Source organism: Staurois parvus, unplaced genomic scaffold (genome assembly GCF_062004578.1).
Source record: "Staurois parvus isolate SC_StPar_1 unplaced genomic scaffold, SC_StPar_1.0 ptg001286l, whole genome shotgun sequence".
Classification (NCBI taxonomy): domain Eukaryota; kingdom Metazoa; phylum Chordata; class Amphibia; order Anura; family Ranidae; genus Staurois; species Staurois parvus.
Window position 1 is genome coordinate 393,102 of NW_028319082.1, and position 19,048 is coordinate 412,149.

Sequence of the window (19,048 nt, forward strand, 5' to 3'; positions counted from 1 at the left end):
GTCTTTGATATCCCGCCAGTTACCAGACCCGGGCGGTGGAACATTTTGCCCAGCTAGGACTGTTTGGAGCGTACTGTCAGGAATGGACTGGCCAGCAATGGTGGGACTCACCTGCCTTTTGATCTGCAGTACCAGGGCTGGCCAGCGGGTCAGAGACTCAACCTTTCAGCCAGCTAACACCTGGAACTGATGATGCTGGGGTATTTAAGGGATGGCCAGACCCACAGACTCTGCCTTGGTGTTGTGTTTGTCCTGTGCCCTGTATCTGTCCTGCATCCTGTTTCTGTCCCTTTGCTGACCCTGCCTGATCTGAACTGCTGCTGACTTCTCCTGCTCTGATCCCTGGCTTGTGACCCTGACCATCCCTCTGCCTGACCCTCTGTACTACGCTGCTTGTTACCTGTTTTGATCCCTGGCTTGTGACCCTGACCATCCCTCTGCCTGACCCTCTGTACTACGCTGCTTGCTACCTGCTGAACCTGGCCTGTGACCCCGACCATTCTCTGCTTGCTCCCCCTGTACCTACCTGCCCAATTGATATTGACCCGGCCTGCCTGACGACGCTTGCTTGTATGTACTGTTATCTGTGGGTGATTGGTTGGGTTTGTTTGCACTGTATTATGTTTAGTATTGCACTGCGTTTATGTTTGTATGGTTAGTGTTAATAAATGGTATTGTTTATCACATATCTGAAGTCTGCGTTTCCCTGCATCAGTCACACACCTCTGGTCATACCTGGGAGCCCTGACAGGATGCTTGCTGAATAATTATTACACAAGAGGCAGTCCTTTGAGATGTTCTTCTGCCTGCTATCTTTGGGGCCCTTTAAGAATGTTGGTGCACTTAAAGACAGTCCCAGTTTGCCTGCATGCAGTAAAGGTCTCAGCACAGGTGCAAGGTAGATGTGGTTCAGATGCGGTAAAAGTTTGGTATCTTGCAGTATAGTGATGGTATAGATGCAGTCTAGGTTTGGAATAAGTGCAGTATATGGTGCAGTGTGGGTTGGGTACGGATTTTGTACACTTGGTGTCCTACTCTAAGAGGCTCAGTCCCTGCCAGCAGTATTAGCAATGAGCGAATGGCCCTCTCACCAGTCCCCAGGGTGCAGTGGTGACCTCTCACTGTAGAAGGGGGGCTCCCATGCTCTCTCCCCAAAAGCCTCTGGTCATCAGCGGTAGACAGAATAAGGTGAATGGACACTCCAGTCTCCCTGAGGCAGTGGTGCAAGAGCTGTGGTGTAGGTGGTGCTGCACTGCCCGGGGTGTCCTCACTCCCAGTTTCAAGCTTGGATATGCACTGGTATCATCTCCTGCTGGCAGGCAAATATCCAGACAGGGGTGCTCTCTCTCTCTAATTCCCTCAGGAGCAACTTTCCTGGGCAATTTAAAATAAATCATCTCTCCCCTTCTCCTACTGCACAGGGCCTATTAGGATCTGTAGTGTAACCATTATAGTGTAGCCATTATATGGCTGCCATCTCAAACTACAACTCCCAGGATTCTCAGCACTCTGCATAGAGGTCTATGGGCTTGCTTGTCTTTAGCTCTCCCCCTGCTGGCCGGAAGAGGGTGTGCAACATGACACTAGTATCTCAGTAGAGGGAGAGAAGAGTAAAGGGCAATGTCACTATCTCCATATTGTTGTAACCCAGCAATTGGCTACATATAAATGTTTTTCTATACATACTTTAATGTATCTGTTTTTACTTCTCTTGTATAACAAACAGTCAGAACGTGTCAGGAGAACTTACCATTTTATACGTGTTACAGTCATATTTTGTCAATGGACGATGAATGGTCATCTCAGATGCTCCATCCACAATCTGCTTTACTGCCCAACAATTGGCGTCGGTGCTGTTCAGCCTAATATCGGACGTATTATAACCATTTGCTTCCAACCAACATTTTGACACTTGTATATTGAAATATCCTCCATCACAAGTCAAATTTGGAGATGGAAAGTTTCCTGAAAAAAAGTAAATTCATTCAGCATTTCTGAGATGAGAAGGTGACGGTGACATACTTGATGTACATTATACACTATAGGGGGTTTCTATATATACCCACTTTGGGGTGGCAGGAGTGACCAGGGACTGGGGAGAAAGCAGCCAGAGAGTCAAAGAGTTAAAGCCAAATTAAACTTCCAGTTTACATACAGTACATTGACTGTTGGTGGTCAGTGTACCTCCCTTCCTTACATTGGTGGTCAGTGTAGCGCCCCCTTACATTAGTGGTCATTGTGGTGCCTTCCTTAGATTAGTGGTCAATGTAGTGCCCCTCACATTGATTGGCAATATAGTGACTCCACTCATTGATGGTTAGCGCCCCCTGATGTTGGTAGCCAGTGTATTGCCCCGTACATTGAAGGGCAGTGATGTGCCCCCTCATGTTGGTAGCCAGTGTATTCCCCGTACATTGAAGGGCAGTGACGTGCCCCTTTTCATTGATATTCAGTGTATTGCCACTGTACATAAATGGTTATTGTAGTGTTCCTTTACATTGGTGGTCACTGTAGTGCCCCCTTACATTATTGATCAGTGTAATGCCCCCTTACATTATTGGTCAGTGTAGTGCCTCCTTGCATTATTGATCAGTGTAGTGCCCCCTTACATTATTGGTCAGTGTAGTGCCCCCTTACATTATTGATCAGTGTAGTGCCCCTTTACATTATTGATCAGTGTAGTGCCCCCTTACATTATTGATCAGTGTAGTGCCCCCTTACATTATTGGTCAGCATAGAGCTCTCTTACATTGATGGCCAGTGCAGAGCCCCCTTACATTGATGGTCAGTATAGAGCCCCCTTACATTGATGGTCAGTATAGAGCCCCCTTACATTGATGGTCAGTGTAGTGCCCCCTTACATTAATGGCCAGTGTAGAGCCCCCTTACATTGATGGTCAGTGCAGAGCCCCCTTACATTGATGGTCAGTGTAGAGCCCCCTTACATTGGTGGTCAATGTAGAGCCCTCTTACATTGGTGGTCAGTATAGAGCCCTCTTACATTGGTGGTCAGTATACAGCCCTCTTACATTGATGGCCAGTGTAGTCCCCCCTTACATTAGTGGTCAGTGTAGTCCCCCCTTACATTAATGTATGTTAGGTGCACTTCATATGGTTTATGGAAAAATCTAATATTTGGTTTTAAGTGGCACAGGACCCATTCTCACCATTGTATTATATCATACTATACCTCCTATCAATGTATAGAAAGTTGTATTGCACCGGCAGGCAACATCATTGTCACAATACTCATCATCAGCACAGAAATCACTTCCACAGGGTACAGACGAAGTCACTGGAGAGACAGAAAACCATTAAAGTCCATTCCTCTGGAGATCTCATACAATATTCACATTCACTGTAGGCTGAAATCATTGTGTTGTGTCCACCATAGACATTCAAGCACCGACAATAAAAACTGACAATGGGCAATTTGTATTCTTTTTGGACTCTTAAATATACGGGACACACAGAGCAATAAAATGCCTAAATGGGATCTGATGCCCAAGGCTGGTAGACGGGTCTCTAGACCATGCGGTACTATGATTGGCTGCACAGTGCTGGTGTCACCAGGAGCCCATCCTACCTCCTAATCATTGGTAATTGACCATGAGCCTTCGGTGGCAGCTCGTTCACAATACTGGGGGCACAGATGGAGCTCTCCCCACAACAAGAAAGCGAAGCATACATGGGGGGGGCTGAATGTTGAAGTCCAACCATCCTGCCCCCATATATACAGGTATTACTGCTGTAAAGGGGTTACAAAATGTTTAGTTCAGCCACTTTACACCATTCTCCGTGTAAGAATTTACTGCTTGCAGAATTTCCATGGTAGTAGTAATAGTAATCAGCTGGAAATAAAGAAAAACATATCTGGAGACCTCAACCGGACTGAGACTCATTCCTCTGGAGATATCGTATGACATTCACCTTCACTGGAGGATGAAATAATTGTGCAGTGCTCACCGTAGAAGTCAAAGCATTTGTAAGCCCCGACAATAAACCCTAACAATGGGCAATTTCTTCCCTTTTTGGGCTCCTAAATATCCAAGAAACACCGAGCAATAAAGACAATTTATATTAGAACAGTGAAGGGTTAGAACCTCTGCAGGTTTTTATTGCTTTGTCCCCTCTGGGACAATACTCCTTACTTCCCGGCCCGAAGTAGATCCAACATCAATCACGATGCCTGCCGCTGCCGCCACCCCGAAAAAAGAAATAAGGCTCCGCTCCCGACGCTGACTCCCGGCCGTCTGACTCTTCCGCTGCCTTGACAGTTGTGAAATATTAAAGGGGCGGGGCAACCCAGTGTAACCCGCGTCATGATGTCACACGGGGGCAGGATCACATATGTGATGGCCCCTCCCTTTACATATTTAGGAACTGTCAAGCCAGCAGAGCAGTCAGACGGCTGGGAGTCAGAATGGGGAGCGGAGCCATTTTGTTTCTTTTTTCGGGTGGCGGCAGTGGGCATCGTGATTAACGTTGGATCTACTTCAGGGGACATTCTTTTATTTTCCTTCTTTTGATAAATTACTTGTCAAAGACTATCTCCTGTATTTTTTCACACTACGTTTTTTTTTTTGTGAATGGGTAGCGGTACCATGTACCCCATGCTCATTCACATGGGGGGGCAGGATCATGGGGCCACCTTGCTAAAGGGGGCTTCCAGATTCTGATAAGCCCCCCACCCGCAGACCCCCACAACGACAGACCAAAGTTGTAGGGAAGAGGCCCTTGTCTCCATCAACATGGGACAAGGTGCTCTGGGGGGAGAGCCCCCCTGCCCCAAAGCACCCCTCATGTTGAGGGCTGGTGGCCTGGTATGGTTCAGAAAGGGGGGGGGGCGCTCACTCGTCTCCCCTTTCCTGACCTGCCAGGCTGCATGCTCAGATAAAGGTCTGGTATGTATTTTGAGGGGGACCCCACACCTTTATTTTTTTTAAATTTTGGCATGGGGGTTCTCATCAACATCCTAACCAGATGAAAAAGGGCTTGGTATAGATGGAGGGGGGACCCAAGTAATTATTTTTTTACATTCAGCTTTCAGTAGAGAACTGCGGTGAAAGCTGATTACTGTCAGGCCCATTTTTCTCTATTGGCTAATAAAAAACAGCAAAGCTCAAAAAACGCTGTATAAAAATGAGCAAAAACCGCGGTAAAATATGCATGAAAAATTGTGCAAAAAACACTGAAAATGCTAAGCTCAGATGTGAATGAAGCCTTAGGGTGATTAGAAAGAACCTGTGTACCCTTATATCAGGTGTCCCTACCCGCACCACCATTGGCGGCTAGGGATGTCAATCACGGGGTCCCGGCCGGAGATTCGCCGCCAGCACCCGGCGATCGTCGGGGAAAGCTGACAGGGGAGAGACCTGCATGAAAACAATACAGATCTCTCTCCTGTCACCAAGGACATGCTGCTTTGTATCTCCCTGCACAGCATGTCTCCCTAGTAAAACACACAGCACACAGTTAACCCTTTGATCGCCCCAAATGTTAACCCCTTCCTGCCCAGTGCCATTAGTACAGTGTCAGTGCTGTCACTGGGGATGTCAGTGGCTGTTAGTCAGTTCCGACCCCAGTGTCAGAATGCCCGTCACAGTCCCACATTCCCACTATAAGTTGCTGCTCGCTGCCATTACTAGTTTAAAAAAAATAAATAAATAAAATTCCTGTATATACACCGCCATTTGTAGATGCTATAACTTTCACGTAAACCAATTAATTTACACGTATTGGGATTTTTTTTCTTAGCAAAGACATGTAGCAGAATACATTTTGGCCTACATTTTTGAAGAAATTAGATTTTTAAAATGTTTTTACTGGATATGTTTTATAGCGAAAAGTCAAAAATTTTGTTTTTTTTTTCCAAATTGTCAGTATTTTTTTGTTTATAGCGGAAGAAAAAAAATTCAGAGGAGATTGAATACCACCAAAAGAAAGCTCGATTTGTGGGAAACAAAGGACGTAAATTTAATTTATTTACAGCATTGCATGACCGCGCAATTGTCAGTTAAAGTAACGCAGCGCCGTAATGCAAAAAATGGCCTGGTCAGGAAGGGGGGGGGGTGAAATCCTCTGGAGGGTGAGGGGTTAATTGTGTCAGATCCTCTAGTGAGATTTTAACATATGAGTTTTTTTGGAAATTTTGTAAAATAAAGTACACAACTTTTTATATATGTATTGTATATATGTGTGGTACTTTATTAGCTGTATTAAAGTCCCAAGGGGGGAATTTTTTCATGAATTCCTTGTATTTTGGGGATTTAGTTCTAATTTTTCCTAATGTATATTGTTTGGGTGTTATCTACCCTAAATCCCCCTCTATAAAGTATCTTGTTGTCTTTCAATGTTTAGATATTTTTGTATAGCGCACATTTAAGTATCGTGTTTTTCAGAGATTGATTAAGAGTTGGAATCCCACCATGAATGAATTCCATGGCCAGGAATGGGTAAACTTTTATGTCTACATGTCAGATTGATTTTTTTTCTCCAGAAGGAATAGAGACCGAGGTTCTCTCCCTTTCTGAGATTGGGGAAACTTTTGGAGAAAAAGTCAACACTTTTCTGGCACATTAAAACCTTTGAAACTTTTAGTAAGGAAAAGATCAATCCTTTCGGTTTGAGAATCCAAGATAAGTGAAGATTTAAAAAAAAAAAGAGTGGGAGGAGAATTTGTAACATTGTTCACAAAAAATGATGTCCATTTTGACTACTGAGTATAATAGGCAGGTTGTTGCCCTGGATGGGGACATTGAGAATGCAGAGAGGCAACTCTCTGTATTTAAAACAAATCCCTTTATTTCGCGGGTGTCAAACTGACGGCCCTCCAGCTGTTGCCAAACTACAAGTCCCATGAGGCATTGCAAGATTGACAGTTACAAGCATGACTCCCAAAGGCAGAGGCATGATGGGACTTGTAGTTTCGCAACAACTGGAGGGCCGCCAGTTTGACACCCCCTGCTTTATATCTAGAATTGGAGAAGAAACTTAGGGATGGTTTGGCGGATTTGAATACATACTGTATATATTACACAAAAAAGAAGACACTTTTTTTTAGATTAAACAGCCTTCATTGAATGGAAGGAATACAAATGGACTGTTCCCCAACAATCTTTCCCCCCTAGGAGAAGGTACCCCCGCACTATACAAGGAACACGGGGATAACAACTCTTAATTTTTCCTATTGTATCAGTTATTCCTTGGATCAGCTTTACCTATAATGAGATGACGTACCTGCATCCAAAGCGATACTAGCGGTTTCTGCAATTGGCTGGATAATCAGTGATCTGGATACAGAGGGGCAGGTCTGTAAGGAAATAAAAGAAATTCAACAGAAATTCCAGACAAGTGAAATCAGTGAAGGAACTGCAAATTGTATCCAAGAAGCACCACAGCTATGCTAAAGTCACAACATCCACTTCATGTTTCTTTATCTGTGTTATCCAAACAATGGAAACAGTGGAGGATGCGGGCGCACCAGGTTCTTCCATCACTCCAATGGTGAGACTTCCCTGGAATAGTCTCTCAAAGTCTCTCAGAATCATATTCCCCAATGGCCTTCTTATTCTACATTGTATCATGGCATTATGACACCATCAATTGTCTTTGTTACGGATAAGATTGGGTTTGGGCTGAACCTAAGCTCATCCCTAATTCATGTCATTGCTACAGCAGATGGACAGAACTGTGAATTGTGGTGGTGGTGGTGGTGGTGATGGTATCTCAATATCAGAAGCCAAAATAGGATTTAATTCACCACTTTTGTGTGGAGTTGGCCATTAATTCATCTTTCATGCTCATTTCACACTGCAATGTTCTGCCTGCTTGGTTTGTCAAAACAGAAGAAATCACAAGGGAAGCTGGCATCCTTAAAGTGGAACTTCACCCAGAAAAGGGAAATTCTGCTCTTTCCTCCTCCCCATCTCCTCTGCCATATTTTTAAATTTTTTTTGAGGGGAGGGGGAGCAGGCACTTCGTTTTGACAGGTACCCGCTCCCATTTGTGCTCAGATCACGTAAACAATCCAAGTAGAGGTTATTCCTCCTTTCAGTACCCACAACCTTCTGGGACACATCACAGGTTCCAGGAGGCTGCTGGACCATTCACAAATGGCAGAATGGCAGTGGGTAGCCTGCTCTAAAGCTTCAAGGTGTCAGAGCCTGCCTCTCACAGTTAGCATGCCTGCGCCAGGGACCAAAGACCGTTGAAGGATGGTGCTGGATCCCTGAACAGTTGAGTGCCTGTTTTAATTTTTTTTTTTTCTTTAATTTTTAAAGAAATGACTGAAGATCTGCTTTAACCTCTTAGCGCCGGCCGCACGCAAATGTGCTGCCTCCCGGCGTCTGGGCCTTGACGCCGAGCAACCTCATATTTATGTGTAATTAAGAAAAACATATATGCTGAGAGCATGCGCCCTGCGGGTTTCCAGCATACATGTCCGGTACTCACGGAAAGGTCCCGATTCCCTCTTGCAATCGGGACCCTTCCCGATCATGTGACCGCTGTGACATGGAATCACAGCGGTCACATGACTCTAAAACCCTGCCCTGCCTCCCCGCTTCTCAAACTATTAAAGGGGGGGGGAGGGCCTGGCGCCAAGGGGTTAAGCTTGGTGATGTGAATTTTTTTTTTCATTTTTCAGTCCATAAGCACCTCCAAGCATCAAAATAAAGCCATGCAAAGATCCGAAAGCCAACTGTGGACATTGGGGCACCTCAGTGACTTAATGGTTAACACTCTTGCCTTGTAGCACTGGGGACCTCAACTGAAATCCCAGCTAGGACACTATCTATATGGAGTTTGCATGTTCTCCTTGTGTTTGTCTCCTTCAGTGATACAATCGTAGAATACTTGGCTCCAGTCTAATTTGGCCCTAGTGTATGTGCATGTATGTGAGATAGAGACCTTTAGATCGAGATATGAGATAGATTGTAAGCTCCTTGAGGGCAGGGACTGATGTGAATGTACCGCGTGGAAAGCACTACATACATTGTTGGCTCCAGGTCACCAAAGGTCTGGTTATCAGGAGGAAGGAGGGATTCTTATACATAATTCACTAAAGGTTTAAATAAATGCTTTTCCTAACCCCCATACATGCCACCCTTTAGGCTAATGGAAATGTATCCAGGGCTAGAAAATGCCTGAGGCTTTGAGGGTCCCTTGGACCAGTGGGCCAATTGGGCAGCTGATTGTCCATCTGGCTAAAGAAGCCCTGACTGTTCTTTCAGGCACAGAAATCACAGAACATCCTCTATGTGTACGTTGAGTCTTACCACGGCGCAATCATCAGTGCAGAGTCTAAGATCAGCAAAGAGATAGACGGTGTTAGAACTGGTGATCTTGAAGACTTTCATAGGAAACCGAGCTTCAACGCCGACTCCATTGCTATGCACTTTTAACTGGTCTGTAGATATTTGGCTAGATGGGCACCTGGATACAGAAACCTTTCATCAGCTTTCAGTTACTGTAATCTAAAGATTAGAACACAATACTGGTACATACTAATAGAGCTGATCAATATATGGGCTGCACTCATTACCTTATAGGTGAACAATATATGACCTGCGATCATTTTGATAAAAAAAAAAAAAATATATATATATATATATATATATATATATATATATATACACACACAGTATATATTAAAGGTAAAAAAACCATGGCATTTTAAATAAATAAGCGCGTGTGATTCGCTCACTATGATTAAGTCCGGATGTGACAAAACGCGTCAGGATTTGGTTGAGTGGTGACCGGAAATGATCATTATCGGAACCGGAAGTGACACAGGATTGTCCGAGAGCGAGGACTGGCAGTGGTGAGAGCATTTTGCGGTCTTCCCTTTCTAATTAACCAAAACACTTGCATCTTTGGGCTTTATTTTTTCTTACTTCTTGTAAGTAGTATTCTCAGGCAGAGAATAAAAGGTTGTAAATAATACTGCACCATGTCGGGTCTCTATTTTTTATTTTCTATGTGATGTTTGTTGGGAGTATCGGAAAGAGTCATTATTATCTTGGAGAGCCTGAGCCATCATTGGAGGAATCCATTCTGTGTCTTGAAAGGGGTCTATTCCTTGGAGAATTATATATCCAAAAGCTCAAAATGCCAACCATGAGAATGGAAGGCAAATATGTTTGGTGAGTGCATACCTGAGAGGGGAGCACAGCACAACTTCAGATTGTTTCACTAATATTCACGTGGTGATTATTGGAATATGAATATGATTATGAATTAACTTCACGTGGTGATCACAAAAAAGGACTGAATTATTTGGACTTTTCATGAGTTTATATATTTTGAAAATTATTTATTTGAGTTTAAGCGTCGCATTAATATTTTATATATTTTATAGAATATATATATATATATATATATATATATATATATATATATATATATATATTTGGTGTGGCAGTGATTAGTGACACTTTGACTGATGCAGTGATCAGGGTCACTGGGACTGGTGTGGTGGTGGTCAGAGGCATTGGGAATGGTGTCAATAACTAGTGAGAGTATGTAAAAATATTAATTTTTTATTACAATCTTACAAAAAAAAATTACATTATTTATATATATATATATATATATATATATGTACAATATATATACACACTATATTTTCAAAAGTATTGGCCCCGCCCTCCAAATCATGGGACTCAGATGTTCCAATCCCCTCCATGGACACAGGTGTATACAATCAAGCCCCTAGGCATGCAGACAGCTTCTACAAACATTGGTGAAAGAATGGGTCGCTCTCAGGAGCTCAGTGACTCCTACGTGGTCCCGTGATAGGTGGCCACCTGTGCAATAAGTCCATCTGTGACATTTCCTGGCTACTAAATATTCCACGCTCAACTGTTAGTGGGGTTATAACAAAGTGGAAGCAACTGGGAACAACAACTCAGCCACCAAGTGGTAGGCCACGTCACATGACAGGGCGGGGTCAGCGCATGCTGAAGCGCACAGTGCGCAGAAGTCGCCAACTGTCTGCAGAGTCAATAGCTAAAGACCTCCAAACTTAGTGTGGCCTTCAGATGAGCCCAACAACAGTGCGTAAAGAGCTTCATGGAATGGGTTTCCATGGCCGAGCAGCTGCATCCAAGCCTTCCATCACCAAGTGCAATGCAAAGCGTCTGATGCCGTGGTGTAAAGCATGTCACTACTGGACTCTAGAGCCATGGAGACATGTTCTCTGGAGTGACCAATGACGCTTCTCTGTCTGGCAATCCAATGGCCATGTCTGGGTTTGGCGGTTGCCAGGAGAATGGTACTTGCCTGACTGCATTGTGCCAAGTGTAAAGTTTGGTGGAGGGGGGATTATGGTGTTGTTTTTTAGTGATTGGGCTTGGCCCCCTAGTTCCAGTCATGGGAACTCTTAAGGAATCAGCATACCAAGACATTTTGGACAATTTCATGCTCCCAACTTTGTGGGAAGAGTATGGAGATGGCTCCTTCCTGTTCCAACATGACTGCGCACCAGTGCACAAAGCAAGGTCCATAAAGACATGGAGGAGCCAGTTTGGGGTGGAGGAACTTGACTGGCCTGCACAGAGTCCTGACCTCAACCCCATAGAACACCTTTGGGATGAATTAGGGCATAGACTGCAATCCAGGCCTTCTCGTCCGACATCAGTGCCTGACCTGACAAATGTGCTTCTGGAAGAATGGTCCAACCTTCCCATAGACACCCTCCTAAACCTTGTGGATGGCCTTCCCAGAAGAGTTGAAGCTGTTATAGCTGCAAAGGGCGGGGCCAACTCAATATTGAACCCTACGGACTAAGACTGGGAGGTCATTAAAGTTCATGTGCGTGGAAAGACAGGCGGACCAATATTTTTGCATTTTCATTTTCCAAAAACTTGTGGTAAAAAAAAATACATTTTAAAAATTCTCACTGATACTTTCTAAAATGGGGCAATTTTGTGGGTGTTTTTACTGTCTTGGTGCTCCAAGGCCTCCAAACATATGACTGGTAATCTGGAAATTAGGTGTAATTTATGCACCTAGTACGCCTGAAGGTGCTCCTTAGATTTTGGTCTCACCTGTGCAGCTAGGCTGGAAAAAAGTATCATACGTGTGGTATCATACTCAGGAGGAGAAGCAGAATATATATATATTTTTTTTAATTAGGACAAAAAAAATTACAAATTCAAAAATTCACCATGCCTTTCACTAAATGCCTTATACTGTCTACTTTCCAAAAAGGGGTCATTTGGGTAGTATGTGTTCTGTCCTGGCCTTCTAGGGCCTCTAGAATTGAGATAGCCCATCGCTATATATCAGGACTAATTGATTTTCAAATATATCCTATAGTTTGTAGACTCTATAATTTTCACACAAACTAAATAAAATAAACTGATTTTGGTTATTTTTCTACCACAATTAGGCAACAGACTACATTTTGGCCTAAATTTATGAAGGATTATTTATTTGCAAAATTTTATAACAGAAACTTAGAAAAATGTGTTTCTTGTTTCACAATTCTCAGTCTTTGTTCGATCATATAGCAAAAAAATACCAAACGAAAACTCTACAGTGAAGGAAATGCGTATTTGCTCCCCGGCTGACGTTGAATGTTTGCCGCTCACACAGAAATGATCGGTCTAAAAATGGAATGTTCGGTGTAACACTGAGAGACAGAATAGCAACAACAAATTCAGCAGAAATGCGTCTAACAAATGATGACTGATCTGCATGTTCATGAGGTAAATAAGGATTTGATCCCCTTCACAAAACATGACTTAGTACTTGGTGGCAAATCTCTTGTTGGCAATCACAGAGGTCAGACCTTTCCTGGAGTTGGCCCCCAGGTTCGCACACATCTCAGGAGGGATTTTGGCCCACTCCTCTTGGCAGATCCTCTCCAAGTCATTAAGGTATGGTGGCTGACGTTTAGCAACTCGAACTTTCAGCTCCCTCCACAGATTTTCAATCGGATTAAGGTCTGGATACTGGCTAGGCCACTCCGGGACCTTAATGTGCTTCTTCTTGAGCCACTCTTTCTCTTCACTCCATGTTGTAATGGGAAAGGGAGTGTCAGGAATGGACTCAGAACAGGTGGTGCTGGTGCTCACCTGCCTTGTGGGTTGCAGTACCAGTGCTGGCCAGCGGGTGCTCTCAGCAGCCAGAATCTCACTCCTGCAGTCAAGCCATCACCTGAGGCTGATTGCAGGAGGTGTATTTAAGCAATGGCCAGGCCTGCAGTCAGTGACTTGGTGTTTGTTCCCATGAGCCCCTGTATCTGCATCCTGTCTGATATTTCTGCCTGATATTTCTGCCTGATCTGGACTCTGCTAGAACTCTGCCTGCACCGACCCCAGCTATTCCTGACCACTCTCCTGCCTGCTCCTTTGTACCTTGTCTGCCTGATAGTTACCGACCCGGCCTGCCTGACTCCGTTTGTGTTTCCGCCCATACTGGGATCTGTTGGAGGTTTGGTTCTTGCACTGTGTGTTTGGGTGTACTGTATAGCCTTTAATAAATTAGATTGTTTTACACCACACTTGAAGCCTGCGTTTCCCTGAGTCAGTCCACACATCTCTGGTCATACTTGGATCTCTGACAGGGAGGGATCAGCACCACAAATAATACAATGTGATCGCTGTGATGACCAATCATAGGGAGGGATTACATATTACCCAGCTCCTCGAATTCTCTGGGAACACTGTCTTTGTGTACCCAGCCATCTAATGACAGCTGGGTACACAGGAAGGGGAGGAATCAGCACTGTGAACAATACCATGTGATTGCTGTAATGATCAGTAGTAGGGATTACATAGTACCCAGCTCCTCAGATCATCTGGGTACAGTGTCTCTGTGTACCCAGAATGAATGGATCAGCAGCTGCAGCCCCCGATCCTTTCACTCTGTGCCCATTCATAAGTACTGATCTGTCTCCACTCCATGTTGTAATGGGAAGGGGAGGGATCAGCACCACAAATAATACCATGTGATCGCTGTGATGACCAATCATAGGGAGGGATTACATAGTACCCAGCTCCTCAGATCATCTGGGTACAGTGTATCTGTGTACCCAGCCATCTAATGACAGCTGGGTACACGGGAAGGGGAGGTATCAGCACTATAAACAATACCATGTGATTGCTGTGATGATCAATCGTAGGGATTACATAGTACCCAGCTCCTCAGATCATCTGGGTACAGTGTCTCTGTGTACCCAACCATCTAATGACAGATGGGTACACAGGGAAGGGGAGGGATCAGCACTGTAATCAATACCATGTGATTGCTGTGATGATCAGTCATAGGGAGTACATAGTACCCAGCTCCTAGGATCCTCTGGATACAGTGTCTCTGTGTACCCAGCCATCTAATGACAGCTTGATACAAAGGAAGGGGAAGGATCAGCACTGTAAACAATACCATGCAATTGCTGTGATGATTAGTCATAGGGATTACATAGTGCCCAGCTCCTCAGATCAGCTGTGTACAGTATCTCTGTGTACCCAGCCATCTAATGACAGCTGGGTACACAGGAAGGGGGGGGATCAGCACTGTAAACAATACCATGTGAGTGTTGTGATGATCAGTCGTAGGGATTACATAGTACCCTGCTCCTAGGATCCTCTGGATACAGTGTCTCTGTGTACCCAGCCATCTAATGACAGCTGGGTACACGGGAAGGAGAGAGATCAGCACTGTAAACAATACTATGTGATTGCTGTGCCAAGCATAGGGACTACATAGTACAGCCCCTTGGATTGGCTGAATACAGTGTCTCTGTGTACCCAGCTATCTAATGCTAGTTGGGTACAAAGAGTTCATCTGGCCGATCCACTGGCTGGTGGCTGCGTATTCAGTGCTGTTTATAAATGGCGCTGGGTAAATAAAGGGCCGCTGATCCGCCATTGATACACGCACAGTGCTGCATAAGTGGTTAGGGGGATATATTGTTCTGGGCATTTAGCGAAATATTTCTAAGTCAAAGTGTACAAAGAACATGCAGAACTACTAACCTGTGTGCTGTGTACTTACCCGTCCTTAAGAAGATAGTACTTGATGTCACTTGAGTTGGTAGGAGAGGCATAAATATTCACCACTGAGAGATTGAAGGTGTTGGCATCCAGATCTGGTACTTTCACAGAAAGGTAAATAGTATCTTCCACAGTCAGGACGTCATCTTCTGCGAGCACGTACATATATGTGCTTTCTTTAAAGGCTGCCATTACGGCTGTATAACTTGTATCTGCTGTAAGGTCGTGTATTCCTGTGATCCTGGAAAATAAATGCACAACAAAAGGTTACCTACCTAGAACCCCTTGTAGGTACAGTTGCAAGAAAAAGTATGTGAACCCCTTGGGATTACATGGAGTTTTGCATGAATTGGGCAAAAAATGTGCTCTGAACATCATCTAAGTCACAAAAATAGAAGAACACAGTCTGCTGAACATAATACTACACAAACATTAGATGTTGCCATGGTTTAATTGCACATAACATGTAAACATTCACAGTGCAGGGAGGAAAAAGTATGTGAACCTTTGGACTTAATAACTGGTTGACCCACCTTTGGCAGCAATAACCTCAACCAAACGTTTCCTGTAGTTGCAGATCAGACCTGCACAACAATCTGGAGTCATTTTGGACCACTCCTCTTCACAAAACTGTTTCAGTGTAGCAATATTCTTGGGATGTCTGGTGTGATTCGCTCTCTTAAGGTCATGCCACAGCATTTCAATCGGGTTGAGGTCAGGACTCTGACTGGGCCACTCCAGAAGGCGTATTCTGTGCTGTTGCAGCCATTGTTTTGTTGAATTACTTGTATGCTTTGGGTCATTGTCCTGTTGCATCACCCATCCTCTGCGGAGCTTCAGTTGGCGGACAGATGGTCGTACGTTTTCCTGCAAAATGTCTTGATAAACTCTGGAATTCATTTTCCCATCAATGACAACAATCCGTCCAGGTTCTGAGGCAGCAAAGCAGCCCCAAACCATGATGCTCCCTCCGCCATGTTTTACAGTGGGGATGAGGTTTCGATGTTGGTGTGCTGTGCCTTTTTTTCTCCACACATAGTGTTGTGTGTTCTTCCCAAACAACTCAATCTTGGTTTCATCTGTCCACAGTATATTTTGCCAGTAGTGCTGTGGAACATCCAGGTGCTCTTTTGCAAACTTCAAACGTGCTGCAATATTCTTTTTGGACAGCAATGGCTTCCTCCATGGTGTCCTCCCATGTACTCCATTCTTGTTTAATGTTTTCCTTATTGTAGATGTGTCAACAAAAATGTTAGCATGTGCCAGAGATTTCTGTAGGTCTTTAGCTGACACTCTGGGATTCTTCTTTACCTCATGCAGCATTCTGCGCTGTGTTCTTGCAGTCATTATTACAGGACGACCACGCCTAGGGAGAGTAGCAACAGTGCTAAACTTTCTCCATTTGTAGACAGTCTGTCTTACCATGGACACATGAACATCAAGGCTTTTGGAGATACTTTTGTAACCCTTTCCAGCTTCATGCAAGTCAACAATTCTTGATCGTAGGTCTTCTGAGAGCTCTTTTCTGCGAGACATGGTTCACATCAGACAGTGCTTCTTGAAATCAGTAAACCCAAAACAGGTGTGTGTTTTTTTAAGGGCAGGACAGCTGTCAGCAACACATCCAATATCATCACACTGATTGGAGTCAAGGTTGGCTCACTCCTGGCTCCAATTAGCTCTGGGAGAAGTCATTAAGCTAGGGCCTCACATACTTTTTCCTCCCTGCACTGTGAATGTTTACATGTTATGAGCAATTAAACCATGGCAGCATCTAATGTTTGTGTAGTATTATGTTCAGCAGACTGTGTTCTTCTATTGTTGTGACTTAGATGACGTTCAGAGCACATTTTACGCCCAATTCATGCAAAATTCCACGTAATCCCAAGGGGTTCACATACTTTTTCTTGCAACTGTATGTGGACATGCAACTATGAGAGGGCACAGAACAGAAATATTTTCCCTGAGGATAAAGAAAGAGCAAACCTATCAGATCTCTTCTCCAGCTCGGTGTATACTGGTGGGGGAGGTGAAGATGATATACAAAAGGATTGAGAATTTCAATTGCACCACAAAGGATTCACATTAATATGTATAAAAAAAACAGACAAAATAAAAGTCATTTAGGTGACCTTGTCAGGGTGAAAAAAATTTAAGAAGTGACATCCCTGCAATGGAAGAGTTTTCATACTCCCCTCTCAGGCGGTCCATGTCTCCTACCTTTCCTCCATCCCTGTGCTGCAGCCTCCACCAGACTCTTCAGTATTCAGCTCTTCCGGAAGTGTGGGATGTCTGTGTCTGCCGGCACATGCCATGGTTCCTTCCTCTGACCCCGATGTCACTACAGGACTCAGCAGAGACATCGGGGTGGATGGAAGGAACCACACAGCACGGCGGGGGGCACTCAGGAGCGCTCAATATCAAAGAGTCTCATGGAGGCTGCAGCACTGAAGCAGAAGGAAGGGAGGAGACACGGGGTATAAAGACTCTTCTATTGCAGAGACATTTCCTCTCCATCTGACAGGGCGGCTTGGGAAGACTTGGCCCAGATGGCTTACTAGAGATGTGTGCGATGGAAACATTTGTTTTGATTTGTTTTGGGTTCATTAAGTTAATAATTTAATTTTGTTATAGTCATTATGTTAGAATGATTCATTTTCAGAATTAATTTTATTCATTCTACTCTTTTATTTCCTATTCTATTATAAACTATTCCTTTAGTTGCTATTTAATTTCTTTCATTTTTTTTCCATTCTATTCAATTCTATTACGTATATTTTATTCTGCTGTGCTTCACTCTCTTCTATGCTGTTTTTTACTATTCTTTTTTAATTATTTTTTTATATGGAATTCTATTTTATTGCTTTTTTTCTATTCTATTCTATTCTTCTCTATTCTTTTCTATTCTATTCTAATCTATTCTTTTTTTTATTCTTTATTTTGAAGAATAGTATAACAAGTTTTACAATAAAATAACATTCTAACAGAATGTAGATAAACTTGGCACAGCACTAGGCACATAATTACATTCCATACATAAATCAAAAAATCTCTGAAATATGCAATACCTTTAGTATTCTAATCTATTCTAATTAAAATTTATTCTATTTGAAATTCGAATTTTGGAAGACAGTTATATTCTTTCTATTTTATTCTGTTCTATTATATTGAATGGAATTTTATTGTTTTTATCTATTCTATTCTCTTCTTTTCTATTCTATTTGAATTCAAATTTATTCTATTCCAAATACAAATTTCGAAAGACAGTTATATTCTATTTTATTCTATTCCTTTTTATTCTAATCTATTCCTTTATTTTCTATTCTATTGTTTAATTCCATTCTTTATTTTCTGTTCAGTTCTTTTGTATTCTTTTCTACTCTGCTACTTTATGTTCTGTTCTATTTTATATCTGCCTGCAGTTCAGCTTTAGTATGAACACTTTTCCGCCCAGCCTATAGTAAAATGATGGGCGGGATTGAAATTCACCATTCTGGGTGGATGCCGTATGATTCTATTTTGTTTAAATCTATTATTTCCTATTCTATTCAGCAGCCTAAATAAAAATCATCCTATTTCGCTTTTTTACCTTACTCTATTTGTTTCAATATGTTTCCATTTTGAATTCAAATTCATTTTCAAATTCATTTTTAAATTTTAATTCATTTTCCACATTGAATTTGAATTTATTTTCCAATTCAGATACTTTTTTTGTTATAATTTATTTCAGATTTATTGAAATTAGTCACTACTGTGACATCCGAATCTCAGAATAATGAAAGTTTTGTCTGAATTTCTATTCATAATGAAACGAATCGCACATGTCTATGGCTTACACCCATGTGTCCTCAGAGAGTTGAGCTCAGTTATATCTAAGGTTTTGCCTCTAATTTATGAAGACCTGGCACAAGGCCGATGCGGTGTCTATATATAAGAAGGGATTCAGATCTTCAACCAGTAAGGACAGAACTTTAGTTTAAATTTCTACTGTAGGGAAGATACTTGAAGGTTTGCTAATCATCCAAGGGTACATGATGGAATCCAAT

The 19,048-nt window shown here is 42.9% G+C and overlaps 1 protein-coding gene across 1 annotated transcript in view; it reads right to left on the reverse strand.

Moving 5' to 3' along the window:
- Window positions 1–1,726: 1,726 nt before the first annotated feature.
- LOC149437499 (uncharacterized) overlaps window positions 1,727–19,048 on the reverse strand; it is a 125,639-nt gene continuing 108,317 nt past the window's right edge. The window contains exons 31-35 of the mRNA XM_089660894.1: window positions 15,004–15,243; window positions 9,279–9,435; window positions 7,240–7,312; window positions 3,191–3,295; window positions 1,727–1,965 (exon numbers count right to left, since the gene is read on the reverse strand). Coding sequence (XP_089517020.1) covers window positions 1,727–1,965; window positions 3,191–3,295; window positions 7,240–7,312; window positions 9,279–9,435; window positions 15,004–15,243 — 814 coding nt within the window. The remainder of the gene's footprint in view (window positions 1,966–3,190; window positions 3,296–7,239; window positions 7,313–9,278; window positions 9,436–15,003; window positions 15,244–19,048) is intronic.